The following is a 21,328-nucleotide window of genomic DNA, read 5'->3' as shown; positions in this document are numbered from 1 at the left end:
CCTCCAGGCTTTCTCGGCAGGGGGCGCCCGGCGCAGAGCCTGAGCCTGGCGAGAGAGGTGGAGGTGTTGCTCGTAGTTTGCGGAGGAACCCAGTATCCCGGGGCCAAGATATTTCTTTCTCCCAGTGGCTGCTTTTGACCGCTGCATCTACCTCCTCTGGAAGTGATATCCTCACCCCAGTTGCTGGAGGTCGGTTACTAGAGGTGGGTGGATGCTGGCTCTTGCACTGCATTAGCTCATGACACTTTTTAGGGTCTCTGACCTTCCCTAGACCCAGATTGCTCTCTCCTGAGGACCCGCCCTGGACCTAGGCTTGGTAGACGCTGGACATGTTTAACTTTGGCAGAATCAAGGAATGAATGGGCTATTGAAGGGGGGAAGGAAGAAAGACCTCACCTAGTCCAGGCCGGAGAGAGAGAGGTGTGTGCACGAGCAGGTCCTTGTTCACGTGTTGTCAAGAACGCCTTCCTTTCCCTGACTGGTGCGGCTCAGTGGATTGAGCACCGGCCTGCAAACCAAAGGGTCCCGGTTAGATTCCCAGTCAGGACACATGCCTGCGTTGCGGGCCAGGTCCTCCTCTGGGGGCGCCCGAGAAGCAACCACACATTGATGTTTCTCTCCTCTTTCTCCTTCCCTCCCCCTTTCTAAAAATAAATAAATAAAATCTTTAAAAAAAATTCCTGCTGGAATCCCTCCTGCTCCCCTTCAGTCTTGATTCTTCCAGCCCCTTTTCCCCCACAAATAATCACTGCGGCTGGCTGAGCACCCGTCGGGGAGAAACGAATACTGAGGGACATGATGGATATGGCGGCGTTGGGAGGCTCCTGGCTTAAGCTTCTTCTCCCAGGGTGGTGGTCCTGCAGCCTCGCGTTGGGAATTCATCAAGGTGGCCTCTCCCATTCACGAGCCTGTATGATTGTGTGAAGGACTGTCTCTCTCCCTGACTGACCGAATGTTCCTGATTCACAATGATACCCGTCCCTCTGCCCCCCCGCCCCCAGTTTCCCAAATTTTACCTGAGGCAAGACTCAATAGGTAAATAGTGATTGAATTAGTAAATGAAGTAACTGTTTAACAAGAGCTGAGCTTTCAACCAATTAGGGACATAGACCGTCATAAAATCATCAGAAGTCCATATAGTCTGGAACCTCATTAAAGGCCCTAAGAAAGCATGAAGGGAGTGGATGAGGCATTCAAGGATATTAGGGTTAGTCTGAGAATCACGGTAGGCTCCCCTGAGGAGGTGAGACTGGAGGATGAGTAAGTATTAGGTGGAGTAGGGTGGAGGGGGAGCCAGGGGGAGAGAAGTCCTCTGTGGCTGCAGAATAGATGAGGGGAGGTGTGGGTGTGAAGAAGCAGGCCAGACCCTGCAGGATGGGGGAAGAGAGGGACTTCCAGTGAAACAGTGAGAAGCAGCAGGAATTCTGGCTGGTAAGCCCCCTTACTGGTCACCAGTGATGGTCCCTTGGTCTAGTTGGTGGTAGGGAATTACTAATGAGGTTAAACATCAACACTGAGTGAAAAGGGAAATCATTGCTATGCCCACTCCTCTGTCCACATCCATCTCCTAGGAGCTTCACTGGAGATTTGCACTGTGTGTGGGGGGGAGACTTGCGTTATATGTCCAGGAGGAACTGATGGTTAAACCAACTTGGGCAGAAAAGAAGGCAGCTCAGACAAGCCTCAACAAGGCTCCCTTGGGCTTTGTCCTCTGTGTCTGCTCTTCTCATTTTGTTCCTCCTGGACCTTCCCTCCCCCTTCATTCCACTTCCCCTTCCCACTACTCTTCACTCTTCCTAATTCTGTCCCCAACCTCAGGCCCACTCCTGGCTCTGAAGAATAAAAAGGATAAGACACTGGGGGCTTTGAAGCAGCACATTCCACTCCCCAGGCCCGGGACAAGCCCCTCCTTCTGAATCTTGCTCCAATCCTCCTTCCCCCACATCCTTTTAAGGCAAGACTTAGAGAACATATCCCCATCAATGGCTTACATTTGTCATACAGGAAGAACCCCCACATATATATAAGGAAAAATGTAAGTGGCTTAAGTGAAAAATTGGCAAAGAAAAATAACAAAAATATAGAAATAACCAACACATTGATGAAAATGAGACAGTGGAATAAACTGGCCAGAAGAGATGTAGAGAAGACATGACTGAGTGGAGAGAGCAGGCTGCAGACCGACATCTACGTTAACATGGTATTTCTGACAAAAACGTGTAGCTGTGATGTCCCTATGTCCCCTCAGCACAGGATGGGGCCAGTGCGCTTAGTCCCAGACTCTTGACTTGGACTTCTGCAGGGGTGGGAGGGCAGGGCAGAGGGACACTGTCTTCCTACTTGAATAACACAAAAAGGGCATGTGTGTGCGTGTGTGTGTGTGAAAGCATAACTGTTTTTCTCCTTGTAAATAAAAATGTGTTGGGCTGTGAGGCAGAGGACAAGCGCATAGTGGAGAGGAGGACGCGATTCCCGGGATCTTCAGGGTCCCATGTCCCAAAAAGTGGTGAGCAAGGGGTTCGCCATGCTCCCGAACCTTTTGTCCAGGGCTGTGAGTTGCCCTAGAGATCGGGGTTGGGCTCGGGCACTGATGACGTCCCTCAGGCGGCCGCAGAGCCAGGTGGGGTGTGCGAGATGCCGGTGTGGAGCCCACGGCTTCGGCACCTGGGGCAGGGGCCTGTTCAACTACTTATTCCTCACAGCTCTGTAGGTCAGCTGGGAGATGCCAGGAACCTCCCGCAACAGAGGGGCATTGAGCTGGGGGACGCAGGGCTGGGAACACAATGAGCTACTAATGTGCCTCATGAAATGCCAAGCAAGTGAGCAAGGTACTCTGGTAAAGTGCTCCCCCCAGGGCACCGTGATGGCTGCAGGCAGCTCATGTCCCTCTCCAGGACTGTCCTGCCCACCTGCCTGCAGCTTTATTTGTGACTTTGCAGAGGGTGCTTGGAACTTTGATCCCCATTCCAACTCTCTAGTAGGGAGGAGGTGGAAACCTCCTAAAAACTGTCTAGCACCTGCCTTTGTACCAGGAGCGGCATGTTTTGGAGAGTTGTTTGGTTTTATTTTGATCTAGATTGTTTGTTTAACAGTGATCAGTTGGAGAGACTTCAGAGTGGGTGGCAACTCTCTCTTTCTTTCTTTGAGAGAGAGAGAGAGAGAGAGAGAGAGAGAGAGAGAGAGAGAGAGGCATCTGTACCTGCCCCAACTGGGAATTGAACCTGCAACTTGTGTATGTTCCCTGACTGGGAATTGAACTGCAGTCTTTCCATCTATGGGAAGATGCTCCAACCAACTGAGCCACACCGGCCCAGGGCAGGTGGTGACTCTTAATAACCCCCACCTCTGACCCAGAGAGGAAGCCTTGGGAGTCTGGCACCACGAGCCTGGTTCAGCGCATTCCTAGAAGCGTCAGTCTTACATCTCTTCCCTCCTTCTTCTTCTCCTTCCCTCTCTTCACCCGCTGCGGAGACGCCTGTGGTCCGAGGCAAGGAGAACCACCCCCACCCTTGGCACGTTCGGGGGCACAGAGAACCGAGGCCACGCAGGTTGCAGCCAACTCAGACTTTATTCAAGGATCAGGAAGTGCGGGTGCGCGGAGCGCAAAAGGGCCCCCGACCCTGGGCAGGGATAGCCGCGGCTCCAGCTTAACGGTATTTGGAGGTCAGCACGGTGCTCACGGAGGCCAAGAACTTGTCCAGGGAGGCATGGACGGCAGGGGTGAAGTCAGAGGGGTGGTGGCAGGCCAGAGTCACCAGCAGGCAGTGGCCCAGGAGCTGTGAAGAGAGGCCGGATCAGGGGGCTTTCTTTGGAGCGCGGCCTCCCGCGCTCCACCTCCTGGAACCCCCCCGGAGCCCTCCGTCCACATCTCTGCCGCGCGGCCGCCGTGCTCACCTTGAAGTTGACGGGGTCCACACGCAGCTTGTAGGCGTGCAGGTCGCTCAGACCCGACAGGGCGCTGGGCAGGTCGTCCATGTGGCCCACGGCGACGGTCAGGGCGTCAGCCACCTTCTTGCCGTGGCCCTTGATCTGAGCGGAGTCGTGGGACATGTCGAAGTGAGGGAAGTAGGTCTTGGTGGTGGGGAAGCCCAGGAACATCCTGCGGGGAGAAGAGGGCGAGAGGCGGGCTTGAAGGTCGGGGTGGTGGGTCCAGAGCAGGGTCATGAGCCTTGGATTCAGATGAATCCGAGGCGCTGGCTGGCCTCTTCGGGCAGGTCCGCGGTCTAGACCCTGAGACCTTGGGGATGTGGGCGCCAGCCAGGCCGGAGCCGACCGAGGCGTTGCCGGCAGGCCAGGCCGTGGGCGGGTGTTGAGGCCCGGGGTCCAACAGGGAAAGGGAGGTCCTCACCTCTCCAGGGCCTCTGCCCCATAGTTGCCGGCCTGGCCGCCAACCTTATCCCAGGCGGTCTTGACGTTGCCTTTATCGGCGGCGGACAGCACCATGGTTAGTTCTTTCTGAGTCTGTGTAAGGACCAGAAGGGTGGCTGGCGGGGAGTGCGCGGAGCTTTTAAGCCCCGGGCGCAGGGGGCACGCCCACCGCTGCGGCGCTGATTGGCTGGCGCGGTTCCAGGAATCGAGGCCGCGGACCCAGTCTGGAGAGAGCGGGTGGGCTTCCAAGGCCGCCCTCACACTCTGGGTCCCGCTCAGGCCGAGGTCCAGCTCTCCAGGGTACCCTCTTTTGCCGGTCCAGAGATGCTGGGCTTCCCACACAGGTGCCTGGGCTGCCCAAATCCCGCTTGCACCCACGTGTGGCTGGAGCCGGGGAAAGCTTCGAGATGTCTATTTGCCTGTCAGGGTGGGGGGAGCACAATTGTGTCCGAGGTGAAACGTGTCGCTTTAGCAGGGCGCTGTGCCTTGCGCCAAGAGCGGTCAATTGTTCATGTCAACAACGAGGATGAAGGATATTATGGGGGGAAGCCTCCACACGCTCCTACTCCCAGTACATTCTGGTCAGTACGGGGCAACTCTGCTGAGCCACAGTCAGGGCTAGCCTTCAGCATCCCCCTCAGACTTGGGGGCCCAGCACTCTGCCGGGCTCAGCCCTTCCCCGCACCCCCTCGCCCCAGCACAGACCGGGGCCCGGCATCGTGCAAACCGCCCCATTGAATCTGCAGGGCGCCAGAATCCTCTTCTGGCATCTGTATCCTTGTCCGCAAAGGTTATGGTGACGCGCTAAGGTTTCTGCCCCAAGCAGCAAAGTGGAGAGACTGGGGGGTGGGGGGTCGGCTTTGACCGAAAAACGCGCAGACACTGAGACGCAGCGCCTGGGGCTGGGGTGTGGGATGGAAGTTGGGCGGCCATGGTCTTGCCAGAGACCGACCCAGCATTATTGGAAAGCCAAGCGAGGTAGGTTCCCCATCCCCATGGATGCATTAGGCTCAGATTACGTAGCTTGTTGGTGTGAACCGGGTGGAAACCTGCTCTGCCTGCCAGATTGTGGCCATGTAGGAGTGCCACCGTACCCCGGTCCCCACCCAGGAATTCCGAGGAAGAGGTTAATTTGTCTTATAGCAAGGGTTGCTGCAGATTGAGCATGGTGGTGGTGGGGAATATGGGAGGGATGCGGGAAGGGAACAGAGAGGAGGGAGGGGCCAAGGAGCCCTGGACCCGGAACTCTGCTTGACCCCAGTCCAGGAACTTGGCCCCTGTGCCTGGGTGCCCACGTCTGTCTGCAGAGAAGGCCGAGATTCACACTCGCCGCTGCCGGAGTGAGCGAGGGGTGGAGGGAGAATGAGTGAATGCGATGTGCTTTGCTGAACGCTACGGTACCGCGGGAGTGCCCGATGCGCGCTCAGACCCTTAAATGCTACCCCCATGCAAGCACCCACTCTGTCCCGCCGCACTCCTCCGCCCCAGGAAGGCAACTGTTTGGTTCAAGACTTCAGGGATCCTGTCCAGACTCGGGATTGTCAGCCTGGGAACCGTCCTCATTCCAAGTTTAGGGAGCTCCCAGGGTCCACTCCTGGGCCCCATTTCCTTATCCGCAAAGTTTTGGGGTCCTTCCCTAAGATTCCAGGAGGCTCCGGGAGAGACCCAGAGCCTCTCTGCCCAGCAACAGCGACGTCGCCAAAGACCCACAGACCGCACACGCTCAGGTCCCCGCGCTTGAGGCCGTTTATTGACATGTGGGACCCAGGACTCAGCGGTACTTCTCGGTCAGCACTATGGCCACGCCCGTCAGGAACTTGTCCCACGCCGCCTGCATCTCCACCGTGAACTCGTCCTGTAGGTGGGAGGCCAGCACCACTTGGAAACACTGGATCAGCAGCTGCAGGCGAAGGGGCGGGTGAAAGGGTATCTGCCCCTCCAGTTTCTTCGGGAGCCCCCCATCCCCCAACTTCGCGCGAACCCCACTGCGGCTGAGGCTACTCACTGGGAAGTTGGCAGGGTCCACGCGCAGCACGTGTGCGTGCAGGTCCGCGAGCGGGCTCAGGGCCGCGCGCAGGTTGTCCACGTACTGCACGGCAACGCCCACTGCCTCTAGCACGCGTTGTCCGTGGCTCAGTAGGTGCACCTCGTCAGGGCAGGCGCCCAGGTGCTTGAAGTAGATCTTGGTGCTGGGGTACACAGTGAAGAGCCTGCGGGAGCAGGTTAGTGGGGAGGGCGGGCAGCGTGGGATCCTCCAGCTCCTGCACCGCCCAGACCCCTGGAAACCCCTGTCTCTCCTGCGCCCCACCCCCCTCCCCCGCCCCCGTCTTAGGCCTAAACACCCGCGTCTCCACCTCCCTGAGATTCTGGAGACTTACCCCCTACCCACCTGAGCAGTAGCTCCGCCCCGAAGTGCGCCTCGTGTCCTGCGATCAGGTCCCAGACCTGTGCGACGTGGGCGCGTTCCTGAGCGTTGAGCATGGCGCGGGCGTGGCGTGCTCTGCGGCCACGGCCGCCGCCTGGGCCTCCTTATAGCAGCGCCCGCCCACCGCAGCCTCCCGGCGTGCGCCCCGCTTTTATCTGCAGGAGCGCGGGGACCCTCGGCCAGCACCAGGAACGGTCGCCAGGCCAGTTTCCCAGAGCCTCGGAGGCCACGGCCTCGGGCGTCACTGGGTCACGGCGCTGATGCCGCTGTGCGCGCGCGTCTTTGTGGCAGACTTTCGGGGGATCTGTAATGACTTCCCTGCGGCCAGAGTTACTGCTTCGTGCGCCAGGAGGGAACCCATGGAAGTATCCGGAGAAAGAGTGGGGGCGTGGACCCCCCTTTAACCCGAAGTGCCTGGAGGGGAACTGCATCAGAAATTCCTGCAGCGCCTGAGCTATGGCATCAAGCTTTGAAGTAAAGTCCCCCGAGTCCCCACACACGGTCAACAAGCTCCGCGAAGCGACAGCCTTTGGGCGGTTTGTAAAGACGGTTTGAGGTGTAAATGCACCCAGAGAAAACCGCGTGGGTGTGCCTGCCGCTGCTCTGCTCTGTCCGGGCTGCTTCCCTGGGGTTCACAGCCTCAAGGACCGCCTCAAAGCGACCTGGGGGTGGCCTCCAGGCCGGGAATGAAACTACCCTCACTTTGTTCCTTCCTTTCCCTCGGTACTGAGGACGCAGGACCCAGCTCACTCCACCCTCATCCATTTATTGGGGAGTATCGGGAAGAACTTTGGGAGGGTTTAGAAGAGGGTTCGCAGCCTGTGCTCTGGGGTCCCTCGACGGCGCTCAGCGGTACTTCTCCGTCAGGACGCTCGACAGGATGGACAGGAACTTGTCCCAGGCGGCGTGGGCCTCGGCCGTGAAGTCCGCGGGGAAGTGCGAGGCCACCGTGACCAGCAGACAGTGGGACAGGAGCTGGGGGGCAGGAGGGCTGCTCAGAGCGCGGGGCTGGAGGGGGCTTGGTGCTCTCTGGGCGGGGCCGGAGCCCCTCTGGCGGACAACTCCGCCCTCCCGGCACTGTGGCCCCGCCCCTGTCCTACCCTGCCCGGCCCCGCGGCCCCCGCGCCCACCTTGAAGTTGACCGGGTCCACTCGCAGAACGTAGGCGTGCAGCTCGCTCAGCTTGGACAGGGTGCCGGCGATGTTGTCAATGTTCCTGACCGCGTCACCCACGGCCGCCACCACCTTGGAGCCATGCGCGCGCAGATGCGCAGAGCCAGGGTGCAGGTCGAAGTGTGGGAAGTAGGTCTTGGTCTGGGGGTAGCTGGTGAAGAGCCTGCAGGGTGGGGGCGGGGCGTGAGCTCCAGAAAAGAGCAGTCTGTCCACCTCCTTACCATCCTTCCCCTCTTCTCCGAGCTTGAGGACCCCAATTCAACCCTGCCACAGGCCCTGAAAACTTGGCAGGTCCCATTTGTCCCCCAGTCTGAAGTTTCCCACCTAAGCTCCACCCTCCTCAGCTGGAGACACCCCCCACCCCAACCTAACCTTGCCTATTCCAGATCACAGCAACTCTTGGCTTGTCTCCTTGCTTCCAACTGGGCCTGCACTGCCAGCTCTTCAACACCCACTGCCTTGGCATCCAGCCCCTGTCACCTCCCCTGGCCAGACGGGCCTCCTTCCATCCCTTAACCGGCTCCTCACTTCACCTTCTGCCAGAAATAGTGCTCTCTCCAGAGGCATCCCTGGAAGACTGTTTAGAGAAATCTCTTTTGACCCCGATTTCCTCAGGGTCAGAGACCCCAGCATCAGTGCTGGTAGCGACCTGACTGTCTCAGAAGGCACCTCCGGCCTTGGAAGAAACTGCCCTTGTCCTTCCATGTGCCTGCCCCTACTCAGGCCTCATGAGGCCCAGGGTCAGTCAGCGGTCTGCGCAATCCATCTGCCCCAACTCACTGGCCCCCACCTCAGAGAATCCTAAATGCACTGACCCCTCCTCACTGTCCTCTGTCCTCGCTAACCCCACATTTTCACCTACCTGGCCCCATCCCAGCCTGTCTGGCACTCACCTGTCCAGGGCCTCAGTGCAGATGGCAACTGCCTGTGCCGAGATCTTGCCCACATGGACATGAAGGAGGTCCTCTCCACCTTGGTCAGTGACACGGTGGCGACGGAGCTTGAGCTGAGCGAGCCCCGGGCTGGCCTCAGTGGTGCTCAGCCCCTACGGTACACACACACACACACACACACACACACACACACACACACAGGGAGGGGCGGGGCAACAAGGGTGGGTTTTCTTATCAAATCCAGTGACAATGAGCAGCCAGAGCCTCAAGGGACAGGTGGGGTGAGGGGCTAGCACTCCAGCCCCCTCCCTGGGCCACAGCCAGATCCCAGGGTTCGGGAGATAGGGGCCCAGGCTTGGGCAGAGGGTCTGTGGGACAGCCAGGCCCCAGAGACTGGCCTCTGTAATGACAGGCCCTGACCTCCGTGTCCTTTCGATGGAAGAAGGACCTTACAGAAGCGTTCTTTGCTCCTTAAGCTTCTGTAACACGACCTTAGAAGCTCCAGTTTACAAATGAGTAAATTGAGGCCCATAGCGGGAAACCGAGACCAGGTGTTGCAGGATGTGACAGTTTTGGCTTCAGACTCTCTCCCGCCTCTGCTGTTTAACCCCCTGCTCACCTGGATGAGGTTCTGCCTGTAGTTGTACAGGCCAGCACCCCAGCAACTTGGTTGGGGGGGACTCTTCAAGGTGGACACCCAGGCTGGGAAGAAGCTAGACTAGACTCTTCACGTAAAGCCTGGGGTCACAGGAGCCTACAATTCAGCCTGTCGCATTCTCATCCCAGCCTGTCCAAGCCCCCCCCTGCTCTGTTTATATCCCCTCATCCTCTCAGTCCGTTCCCTCCCCCTCCCCCACAGGCAATCATGCTAATGTGCTTACTGCAACGTTCCTTGCAAAGGGTGCCTTTTCATATATGTATTTTTAAGTTAAACACAAAATAGCTTGATTTAAAATGTTTAATTATAATAAACATTTCTTCATAAACGCGTCTTTTTTGAAATAACGAATCTTCGCAGTAAGAAGGGGAAGGACGTGCAATACAATAGCGTTCTTTAATAGAAGAAAGGGCTGGACGGAACTGCAGCAAGCTGGTAGCAACAACTCCCCCTGCGTGACGATGGTTAGGGTTATTCACACTTGTTTTCCCTGGGCTCCCACACTGAGCACCTGTTACCAACCGTGAAGTCCGTGAGGTGGGAGTTGAGCTGAGCTCTGGGCTGCCCCAGAGCCTGGCCTGTCTTTGTGTCCGAGCCAGGAATTTGGGGCCTCCTGGCGGAGGGGGCTTGCAGACCAATCCCAGAGCCCAGACCTGGGCCTGCTGGGGAGACTACAGAGCTCCTCCTGTCACGCTTTTCCCCACAGCCACCTCCCAGGGGTGCTCAGAGGAAGGTGCGGAGCCTCCACCAACAGCTGTTTCTGGACTGCGCCCTAAGTGTTGCCGTGCGGACGAGTTTCTCCCCAGCATGGCCAACATTCAGTGTTCTGACTTTTTTCCCTAAGCTTTTATTTTTTTATTGTATTTTTCCACTACTATTTAGTCCTCTTTTACCCCCTTACGCCCCGCAGTCCCCCCACTGTTGTCCATGTCCATGAGTCCTTGTTCCTTTTTGCTCAGTGTTATGACTTCGATTTGTTTGTGGTAATATGTGTAGTGGCGTCTGCATTTACTTGTTGTTGAGGTTGAGCTTTTTCTCACGTGATGATTAGAAACTATTTGTTCATTCTCACTAGTCAAATGGACTCAGAGTGTATTTCTCTGATTTGGTTTACTTATTTTTTAATTTTTTAAATGAGATTTTATTTATTTTTAGAGAGAGGGGAAGGGAGGGAGAGAGAGAAACATTGGTGTGTGAGAGATACTTCTATTGGTTGCTTCTCGCACGCCCCCAACTGGGGACCCAGCCCGCTACCCAGGTGTGTGCCCTGACTGCGAATCGAACTGGCGACCCTTTTGTTTGCAGGCTGGCACTCAATCCAGAGAGCCACACCAGCCACGGTGTACAGGGCTGTACACACACACACACAAACACATGACCTCCGCACACTCAGGCTTTTCTTTCTACATTTTCTTTAACACATGTTTTGTGCATGTATTTAAAATGTTTTTGAATTTTTTGTATAAAAATTAAATGCATTAATTGTGATAGCAGTCCTTGCAAAAATACAGCTTAAACAAATAAAATTTCCCTTCTCACCCTCTCAGTTCCAGAGATAACCCTTTAACCATTTCCTAGAAATCTTCAATGAATGGCGAATATCCATGTACCAACCGGAATAACGCCTGATTGCTCACATGACGTTGTGGGTTATTCTCCCCAGGCAGAAGTCTGGGGCTGCCAGGGTCCTCATCTCCAGCTCCAGAGGTGCCGGCCAGAGACTCGGGGCCTCCTGGACCTTACTCTCTCATCCCTGAACCCTGCCATGGCTGCTGATCTGCAATGAGGGAAAACCCCCTGCCCCCTCCTGCTTCCTGCTCCCCACCCACTGTCCTTCTGGGTTTCACCTGGGACCTCTTCCCTGAAAGTTCCTTCCCCAATGTTGTCATTCTGACAAATGTCACCGTGTTAACAGGCCCAGGTTGACCACTCCATTTAAAAGTGCAACCGCACCCCCCGCCACGTGACTGCCCAATCTCCTACCTGCTCTACTTTTCTTTTTTCCACAGGAGAAAAATGTTTTTGGGGGAAGGATGAAGAGGGTAAAGGGAAGTCAGATACAGGGTGACGGACAGGGACTCGCCTTCGAGTGGTGAACACACAGTCGAGTGTGCAGATGTCATGTTATAAAGTTGTACACCTGAAACTTACATAATGTTGTTAACCAGTGTTTCCTCATACATTTTTAAAAATTAGAACTAAAAAAAAGCAAAATATATTTTTCTCTCACTAGGATGTGAGCTCGGGAAAGCAGGGTTTTCACTTCAATTTTATTGATTTATTTAAAAGATTTTATTTATGTATTTTAGAGAAAGGGAGGGAGAAAGAGAGGGAGAGAAACATCAATGTGTGGCTGCCTCTTGCGAGTCCCCAGCGGGGGTTCTGGCCCACAGCCCAGGAATGTTTCCTGACTGGGAATCAAACTGGTGACCCTTTGGTTTGCAGGCCAGTACTCGATCCACTGAGCCACACCAGCCAGGGCTCACTTTAATTTTATTTACTGGTGTATTCCAAGCATCCCAAACAGTCAGGACTGCCCAGAGCATACACCCTCAAAGTACTTGTTTAGGGAATCAGTGGTCCTTGTGCCTCACCCTAATGGAGCGCGTCCTGCCTGCCCTGCCTCCTGATCGCTGAGCTCAGGGCCAGGAGCACCAGGAGTGCTTGGTGGGTACCTGCCTGATGGTGGACAAGGAGCTGACACTTGTCTTTATGGCGCTCTGACACACTCTGTCTTCAAATTAACCAGCACAAATAGGCACTGACTTTTTGGAATGCAAAGGGTCCCTTGTAGTCACCTGAGGTCATGGGGAAACAGGCCTAGAGGTGAGGAGCATCTGGCCAGGGTCACAAAGCCCACTGGAGGTGGGGCTAGTGCCTCAGGAGAGAGATTCCTCATACCCAGGCCTTTCCATAGGCCTCTTTCACATGCAAGTCCAATGGCCCATTTCCTGGCCGGCAGCTCCAGGACAGGTAGGCACATGGGACCATACCCCACACCCCACACCCCACACCCACACTCTTGGGCAGGAGTCCCTTGGGTTGGAGTCCTCCCTGGAGAAAGGGGACCCATGTCAGGCACCTTCCCTGGAACAGAGCCTGTCTGTGGAGTCGAGAACCCCCTGAATCCTAAAGTCAGGCAAACAGCAGGAGTAGCCCTGGGCAGGCTTGTGAATGCTTCTAGAAGTTCCACTCATTCTTCATGGATTACTTTTGGCCACCTATCCCGTGCCAGGCCAGATCTAACAGCTGGGGACACGGCAAGAAGCAAACACACACCTGCTCCCTAGAGCCGATGTTCTGGGGATGGAGGTCTGCAATGCAGAAAGGGTGCAGCGGACACGTACACCTCTGGGGATGGAGGTCTGCAAGGCAGAATGGGTGCAGCGGACACGTACACTGGTGAGAAAGAGAAAGCAGCCCCTCTTACCCAGGCTTTCACTGCAATCCTGTGTTCTATTGAATAAAAATGTTAGAACATGGACGTCAGACTAGGCTACCTGTTTCTGTGATGATCGAGACAAAAAAGAACCCACCCTGGCTAGTGTGGATCAGTGGATTGAGTACCGGCCTGTGAACCAAGGGATCGCCGGTTCGATTCCCTGTCAGGGCATATGCCTGAGTTGCAGGCCAGGTCCCTGGTTGGGGGCATGTAAGAAGCAGCCAATTGATATTTCTCTCACACATTGATGTTTCTCTCCCTCCCTTCCCCTCTCTCTAAAAATAAATAAATAAAATCTTAAAAAAAAAAAAAAAAAAAGAACCCTGTCTAAACAGGAATAACCAAGCATCCTGTTCTGGCTTATATGAGTGACTGCTACTTCTTTACCAAGGGCACGGTCCAGCCTCCATTTGCTCTTCTCATCTCCTAGATAAGAATGATCAAGATGCTCAGTCATGGGTTACTCCCGCCTCTGGGCAGCATCCAATCCAGAGCAAAACCCTCCTTCTCTGAGTCCACACCACCTGACACAAGGCTTAACCCTCTCACCAGATACCCGTGGCTGCCCATGGCGGTGTCTCCCCCACGGCAGTGTCTCCCCCCCGGCAGTGAGTTAACGATAGCAAGTTTGACTGCCTCTGGGAGCAGTCCAGGTGGCTTCTGACTGGATGGCTTTGACACCAGCAGGGAGGAGCCGGAAGGAGCGATGGGTACTGCTAAGAGGGTTGCAGTTTTAGATGAGGTGGTCGGGGAGGATGCCACTGAGATGGTACATTTTTTTTTAATTTTTAAAATGTATTTTTACAGAGAGAAGAAGGAAGGGAGAGAGAGAGGGAGAGAAACATCAGTGTGACAGAGAAGCATCGATTGGTTGCCTCTCATACCCTCCAGCTGGGGGACCGAGCCTGCAACCCAGGCACGTGCCCTGACCAAGAAGCAGACTGGCGACCTTTTGCTTTGCAGAATGACGCTCATCCCACTGAACCACACGGGTCAGGGCTGAGATGATAAATTTGAGCAAGTATTTGGAGGAGTTAGAAGAATAAATCGTGGTGCTTGGAGGAAGAGTGTGTGTAGGAGGTAGAGAGGAAATAGCCAAGTACAAAGGCCCTGAGGGGTCGGGGGCTAGGGCAGAGTGAGTGAGGGGGGGAGGAACAGCGCCGAGGTCAGATTTTGTAGTTGAAGAGTAATATGTCCCCTCTACTTTCACCACCTGGATCCAATAATTATTATTTTAATTATGTTTTATTGATTATGTTATTAAAATTGTCCTAATTTTTCCCCCTCTGCCCCCCTCCACCCAGCACCCCCACTCCCTCAGGCAATCCCCACACCATTGTTCATGTCCATGGGCTGTGCGTAAGTTCTTTGGCTTCTTCATTTCCTATACTGTACTCATATCCCCATGGCTGTTCTGTAACTACCTATTTGTACTTCTTAATCCTCTCACCTCTTCTCCCATTCCCCACACCCCCCTCCCATCTGTCAACCATCAAAACACTCTCCATATCCATGGTTCTGGATCTGTTCTTCTTGTTTGCTTCATTCATTTTTAATTTTTTAAAGATTTTATTTATTTATTTTTAGAGAGAGGGGAAGGAAGGGAGAAAGAGAGGGTGAGAAACATCAATGTGTGGTTGCCTCTTGTGCGCCCTGGTGCCCTGCCCTGGGGACCTGGCCCACAACCCAGGCATGTGCCTTGACTGGGAATTGAACCAGTGGCCCTTTGGTTCGCAGGCCGGTGCTCACTCCACTGAGCCACACCAGCCGGGGTAGTTTGTTTTTTAGATTCAGTGGTTGATAGATTTGTGTTTTTTGCCATTTTATTGTTTGTCATTTTGATCTTCTTTTTCTTAAATGAAAAATATGAAACGCTTCATGAATTTGCGTGTCGTCCTTGCACCGAAGGGCCACGCTATCTTCTCCGTGTGACTCCGGTTTTAGTGTATGTGCTTCCAAAGCGAGCACTGGATCCAATGACTGTTATTATTTGCTTTGTGTACGTAAGATATGGCCGAGTGTGTTTATTTTCCTTCTGAACAATACGGAAGTGTGTGGTGGCCATCCTGAAGTTCCTTCTCCCATCAACACCCGCAAGTCTGTCGTAAATCTAAATCAACTAATGACATTTCTTGGCATCAAATTTCCCCTTCATCCCCAAACTTTGTTCAATTTGTTCAAACTGGGATCTGACCCAGGTTCACACGGAGCATTTAATTGTCTCTTTATTTTATCATCCCAGAAATTCTGCATTCCACACCCACCTTGTCCTCATATCGACGACTTTTTGAAGAGTACAGCCAGCTGTTTTGTGGAGTGTTCCACATTTTGGATCGGTCTGATGGTGTCATTGAGGTGTCATTCAGCTGGCTCCCTTATCCGGCCATTTCCTGTTCACAGGAAGTCAGGTCTATACTGGATCTTAGCCAGAAGGAGGAGAAGCTAGAAGTCAGATCTAAAGGCTTGATAAGAGTCGGGTTAGTACTTGGCAATAAAAAGGCAATCCACGGAATGGGAGAAAATATTTTCAGACCATATATGTGATAAAGAACTTGCATCCAGAATATAGGAATAACTATTAAAACTCAACAACAAAAAGACAACCCAATTAAGAAAATATACAAAGAACTCGAATAGAGTTTTCTCCTGATAAGATACACGCACGCGCACACACTCACACACAGATGCTCAACTTCATTCTTCATTAGGGAAATGCAAATCAAAACCACAAAGAATTACCACTTCAGACCCAGTAGGTTAGTAATCAGCATCATCATCATCATCGTCATATAAAAAGCAAAATAAGGTTGAGCAAAGATGTGGAGAAATTGGAACTCTCACATAGTGCTACTAGCAATGCAAAATAGGGCAGCCTCTGTGAAAAAGAGCTTGATTCCTTGATAGGTTGAACATCATTACCATAAAACCCAGCAATTCCATTTCTACGTATATATATCCAAGCTAAACGAACACACACGTATACAAAAAAATCTTCTGTAAGAATGTCTTTAGCAGCATGAGTCACGTGACCAAAATGTGGAGCCGACAAAAGTGCCCAGCAGTGAATGGAAGGATAAACAAAATTTTGTGGATCCTACAATGAAATGTTAGTCAGCCATAGAAGGGAAGCACTGGGACATGCTACAACGTGCTCAGCCCGGACAACCTTACGCTAAGTGAAGTAAGCCAGAAACAAAAGTCTGCGTGTTGCACGGTTCTCTTCACGTGCAAAAGCCGAAATCGTAGAGACAGAGGCGGAGGGGTTGCCCGGGGCTGGAGGGCCTGGAGTTTCTGTTTCCGGAAATGAAAAACGTTCCGGTCCTAGATGTGACGGTCGCACAAGATTGCGGATGTACTAAATGACACTTTCTAAATGTGCTGAATGTACTGAAAGAGTGTTCACTTTAAAGTACTTAAAATGGTAAAATTTTATGTTCTGTGCGTTTTATCACAAGAAGAGAAGAGCATTTTGGCTAGCATTATAGGCGATTCTAGTGGCCTGGATAACACCCGGAGGCGTGTGATTCAGATTGCTCACCGCTGGCAAGGCTGGGTTTAACCCCTGGTCTAAGGAGGGAACCACCAGATAGCTTTATGGTAAGGACGTCTCTCCCCTCTTTGTGATTGGCTAATAGTCTGGGAGTGATCGTTCTGGTACCATGGAACTACCCTATTCCCAACGAACTTCTTCTATGGATTTAGCCATCATTGGCGATCTTGCTCGAATTCACTATTTTACTGGGGATCATAGAATCCTAGCTTTCTAATTTTATGGCGTTATTCTATAAAGAGGATTTCCTTATCAGTTGGGGGTGAAGGACAGTTGCTCTAAAAGGCAGGATTTATGTTTAATTAGTTTCCTTTAATTACCAGTTTTTATAGAAAGCTGGTGATGGAGGCAAGTTCTTACTCCACTAGTGGCAGAACTTCTCCCTCTCTCTGTGTGAATAACACTATAGAATCATAAATACAACTTGTTCACTGTTTTCAACAGTTACAGTTCTTTTCTGATGCTGAAATTAGCTCAGATGTGGCCAGCGGGAGCCCCTCTGGCCGGGGCTTCTGGCCCCGTCACAGTGCCGTCGTTTCGTGAGTACTTCCTTGTTTTCTGGAACAGTAGCACATCCCACGCTCACCTTTACTTTCTTGGTCCTGGCCTTGGAATCAACCATTTCTCCTAAGAAGCGTGGAGTTCCTTTTAGTGAGGGACGCTATTTATTCTAGAAACCAGGATCCGGTGCCAGGTGAGATTGTTGCTATTGGGTGTCATTTCTTCCAGGACATTAGTAATAGGTAGAACTATGCAGTATATTTTTTGAACATTAGTTTACAAAATTGAATGGGAAAATTTATTTCCCATTCAATGGTTTTTAATTTTGAAATGTTTTAAATCATAAACATTTTCATGGGTTTTATATTTGAACCTATTATATAGCATAGTTTCAAAATTATGAAATCAAAGTTGGCTCAATTGGGATACTGGTAATACATTGTATGAGGGAACTGAGCACATAGATAAATATTTTGAGTACAATGGGAGCCAGGTCTCCCTTCTCAATACTGCAGAGGAGAGACATGAACATGGAAAGGGAGAAGACAAAGACAAACCATGTGATATTGGACTGTAATTACGGGTATTGGTATGAGGCCATGCTTTCTAATATACTTAAACATATATAGAGTAGATATGTGTGTGGGTATGTTTACTTATGTGTGTGTGTGGAAATGTATCTCTTAGTCTGTCCACCGAGACGACGAGCAGGAGTAACACTCTGACAGCAAGGAACACGCCTTGCTGTGCAAACGCTATTCTCCACGGGAAGAAAACAGAACTCTGTGGAGAAATGGCTGCTTTCATGCTGGTGCAGGGAAGTACAAGAAGAGCCTGGATCTTCTTATGGAAGAAATTGAGAAAGTACTCAAAGAATGACAGGGACAAGTCAAAGGACATAGTAACCAGTTTGAAGGGACTCCCACTGTCTAAATCTGGACAGTTTTAGGATCAAAATAAATAATAATTGGCAATAGATTATAACAGACTGAATACAAGGGGAATTAATGAGTTAATATGATACTAATTTTAAAATGGAGAAGGAGAAGCTCTTCCTGTCAGTAGAATGCCTACTGATAGTGACACCTGATGTAGGCACGAACCATCCGTAGATGCTAAGACCCATGGGTGAAATTATGTATAGAACAGGATGGCATTTGAAGAAACCCGAAATGCTAATTCAAGAGAATATAAGTACCTCTGTGTTCATTGCAGTGTTATTCACAATACCAAGATTTGGAAGCAGCCCAAGTGCCCATCCGTAAATGAGTGGATGAAAAAGCTGTGGCTGCCCTGGCTGGTGTGGCTCAGAGGATTGAGCATCGGCCTGCAGACCGAAGGGTCGCCAGTTCATTTTCCAGTCAGGACACATGCCTGGGTTGTGGGCCAAGTCCTCAGTTGGGGCTGCGTGAGAGGCAACTGATTGATGTATGTCTCACACTGATGTTTCTCTTCCTCTCTTTCTCTCTCCCTTCTCCTCTAAAAATAAATAATAAAATATTTAAAAAGCTGTGGTGTATTTATACAATGGAATACTACTCAGCCATAAAATGAAGGAAATCTTACCCTTGTGGCAACGTGGATGGACCTGGACAGCATTATGCTAAATGAAATAAGCCAGGCAGAGAAAGACAAGAACCATATGATTTCGATCCTATGTGAAGTCTGTGTGAACAAAATAAACTAACGAACAAAATAGAAACAGACTCATGGATAGAGAACAGACTGACAGCTGTCAGAGAGGAGGGGGTTGAGGGCCTGGGCAAAATAGGTGAGGGGGTTAAGCAGAAAAAAAAGAAATCCTCATAGACACAGACAACAGTGAGGTGATTACTGGGGGGAAAGGTGGGTAAGGGGAGGTAGAAGACGGTAAAGGGGAAATCAGTGGTGATGGAAGGAGACTGGACTTGGGGTGGTGACCACATAATACAATATACAGATGATGCATCATAGAATTGTACAGCTGAAACCTATATACTTTTATTAACCAATGTCATCCCGATAAATTCGATGAAAGAGAACAGGATGTTTTACATAGTTTGAAAGCTTCACCTGTAAAAAACATGAATATTTATCAATGAAAAGCACAAAATACTTACTAATTAACTTAGCGGTGGGGAAGCCTGGCAGGCGCCATTTCAGCTGGTCCAAGTGAACATGACCGGTAAAGAGGCCAGTGGATAGCGTGTGCCCGGTGGGATGCACTTCTGTGGTGTTGCTGCCCGAAATGTATGACCGAGGTCTCTTCGTGAGGAGGCATCGCAAACAGAGGGGCATTCTACAAAGTAAGTGGCGTGGACTCTTCAAAATTATTAAGACGCGCAAGGACAGACTGAAGAGCCAGACTGAAGGAGACCGAACGCAAAGCGTGATCCTGGGTCGGTAGACAGTGTGCCTGGGAAAGACGACGCCTGCCTGCTTGGAATCCGCGCATCTGTGGGCTTGGGGCAGAGTTCATCTCCCGATTTTGGTGGTTGTTTTCTGGCTGTGCAGGCGAGTGCTCTTATTGGTTTTAGGAACTACACAAGTAATATGACCATATTGAAGGGAAATCGTGTCTGCATCCTACACTCAAGTGGCTCAGAAACAGAGTAAGTAAAGGCAAACGCGGCGAAATGTTAAAAGCAGGGAATCTCAGTGAGGAGTACTTGGGGGTGTTTTGTCTTACTAGTTTACTTTACGAGTGTGTTGAGATATAACCCATAGGCCTCAGGATTCACCCACTGAAAGCACACAGTTCAGCAGTGTAGTGTGTTCACAGGATTGTGCAACTATCAGCACAATAAATTTGGAATATTTTCATCACCCTCTAAAAAACCCTTGTACCCGCTAGCGGACACCATTTCTCCATCTCTTATTCTTGCAGTTTTTTTATAGTTTGAAATATTTCAAATAAAAGTTCATGAAATTACAATGTCTATGTTATTGCGGCCAATAAACTACTGAGTGAATATAAGGATTTCTTTGCAGCTCCTTGGGTCACAGCCAAGGTACTGTGTTCAGAAGTCATTTGTAACCATTCTTTTTTTCTGGTGATTATATTATTATATTCTTACGCAGGTCCATTTAAAAAACATTTTATTTACTTTTAGCGAGACGGGAAAGGAGGGAGAAAGAGGAGAGAAACATCGATGTGGAGAGAAACACTCATCAGTTCCCTCTCGTATGCCTCTGGGCCAGGGACCAAACCCACAACCCAGGCATGTGCCCCAACCAACTGGGAATCCAACAGGCAGCCTTTGGCTCTGCGGGACGGCGCCCATCCAGCGGAGCCACACCAGTCAGGGCTCTTTCCCCTTCTTTCTTACAGAATAACTACCACGCTATATATACACCATTCTGCTTCCTTCTTTTTCCTTTTCTTTTTTACTTAACAAATCCCAGTCATCACTTCACAGCCATTAGTAGAAATAGTTCCCGATCTTTCCCGGTTCACAGGTCTCTGCTGTGTGGATGTTCGTGGTCTATTCGGTCAGTACCTCACGATAGACTCTGGGTTTTCTTCCCACCCTCCAGGTGGGCGGGGTTTCAGCAGAGCGCCATCAAGAATTGAATCTTTGCTCATCAGGTAGGTGAGAGCTGGATTTCAGTGAGATGTAATTTTTAGCGTAGTGTCGATTTGCATTTCCCTTCTTGTGCAGAGCAAGAGTGAGCCTGTTTTCCTTCTTTATCGCTGTGAACTGTGACCTGACTGCATATCGTGTCTGTATCCCCCATGAGAGTGTCAGCTCCGCGGGGCGGGGGGTTTCGTTGATCTTAGCTGCTGTATTCACCGCCTAGAACGGCGGTTTTCAACCCTTTGTATCTCATGGCACGCGCAAACTAGTTACTACAATTCTGCATCACACTGAAAAATATATTAAATTTTTTTTGCGACCTAAAAAAAGGTATAATTTTGATTCATTCACACTGGACAGCTATTACTGTGCTGCATGTTGTCACTTTTTTATCTGGCTAAGGAAAAGGAGGTCAGTGCCCCTGTCGTGCGGCACAGGGGCTGGAAATCGCTGGCCTAGAAAACCGCCTGGGCTTCTAATGTGCCAAGAAATGTTTGTTCAATAGAAGCAGCAACAGCCTCTAATGAATGGGAGGGTGAGTGAATGAATGAATGAATGCATGCATGCCTTCATTGCTCCCTTCTTCCTGCTGCATACACAGGAAACAGTAAAAATTCAACAGTAAGAAGAAAGAGTAACGCGGGAGAGCAAGGCGGGTGGGGCAGGGGGGCGGGGGAGTCTCCAATACTGACTGACCCAGAAGTAAAAAGCCCAGGGCTCCTTTTCTGCCACGCGCTCGGATATCAAGCGCCCGTCCTGCCT

The 21,328-nt window shown here is 51.5% G+C and overlaps 2 protein-coding genes, 1 non-coding gene and 1 pseudogene across 4 annotated transcripts; all 4 read right to left on the bottom strand.

Moving 5' to 3' along the window:
* Positions 1-3,549: 3,549 nt before the first annotated feature.
* Positions 3,550-4,508, bottom strand: LOC112298250 (hemoglobin subunit alpha). The gene is made up of 3 exons (XM_024553112.3): positions 4,349-4,508; positions 3,895-4,099; positions 3,550-3,776 (listed from the first exon to the last, which is right to left on the bottom strand). Exons 1-3 carry the CDS (start codon positions 4,441-4,443, stop codon positions 3,648-3,650), a joined length of 429 nt encoding a protein of 142 aa, XP_024408880.1. The 5' UTR covers positions 4,444-4,508; the 3' UTR covers positions 3,550-3,647.
* A 1,588-nt stretch (positions 4,509-6,096) lies between these two features.
* Positions 6,097-6,996, bottom strand: HBM (hemoglobin subunit mu). Of its 2 annotated transcripts, none has more exons than XM_024553449.3 (3): positions 6,758-6,996; positions 6,374-6,578; positions 6,097-6,268 (listed from the first exon to the last, which is right to left on the bottom strand). In XM_024553449.3, the coding sequence occupies exons 1-3, from the start codon at positions 6,847-6,849 to the stop codon at positions 6,140-6,142; spliced, it is 426 nt and encodes a 141-aa protein (XP_024409217.1). In that variant the 5' UTR covers positions 6,850-6,996; the 3' UTR covers positions 6,097-6,139. The 2 variants fall into 2 exon arrangements, with proteins under 2 accessions (XP_024409217.1, XP_045045601.1); XM_045189666.2 differs by having other exon boundaries at positions 6,097-6,223.
* A 628-nt stretch (positions 6,997-7,624) lies between these two features.
* On the bottom strand, positions 7,625-15,233 carry LOC112298396 (hemoglobin subunit zeta-like; annotated as a pseudogene).
* LOC112298516 (U6 spliceosomal RNA) lies at positions 14,819-14,926 on the bottom strand. The gene has a single exon (XR_002974155.2). It is a non-coding gene; the product is annotated as a U6 spliceosomal RNA (small nuclear RNA).
* Positions 15,234-21,328: the final 6,095 nt, after the last annotated feature.

Source organism: Desmodus rotundus, chromosome 1 (genome assembly GCF_022682495.2).
Source record: "Desmodus rotundus isolate HL8 chromosome 1, HLdesRot8A.1, whole genome shotgun sequence".
Taxonomy (NCBI): domain Eukaryota; kingdom Metazoa; phylum Chordata; class Mammalia; order Chiroptera; family Phyllostomidae; genus Desmodus; species Desmodus rotundus.
The sequence above is the reverse complement of the archived record's forward strand: the minus strand, read 5'-3'. Positions and strand labels throughout refer to the sequence as shown.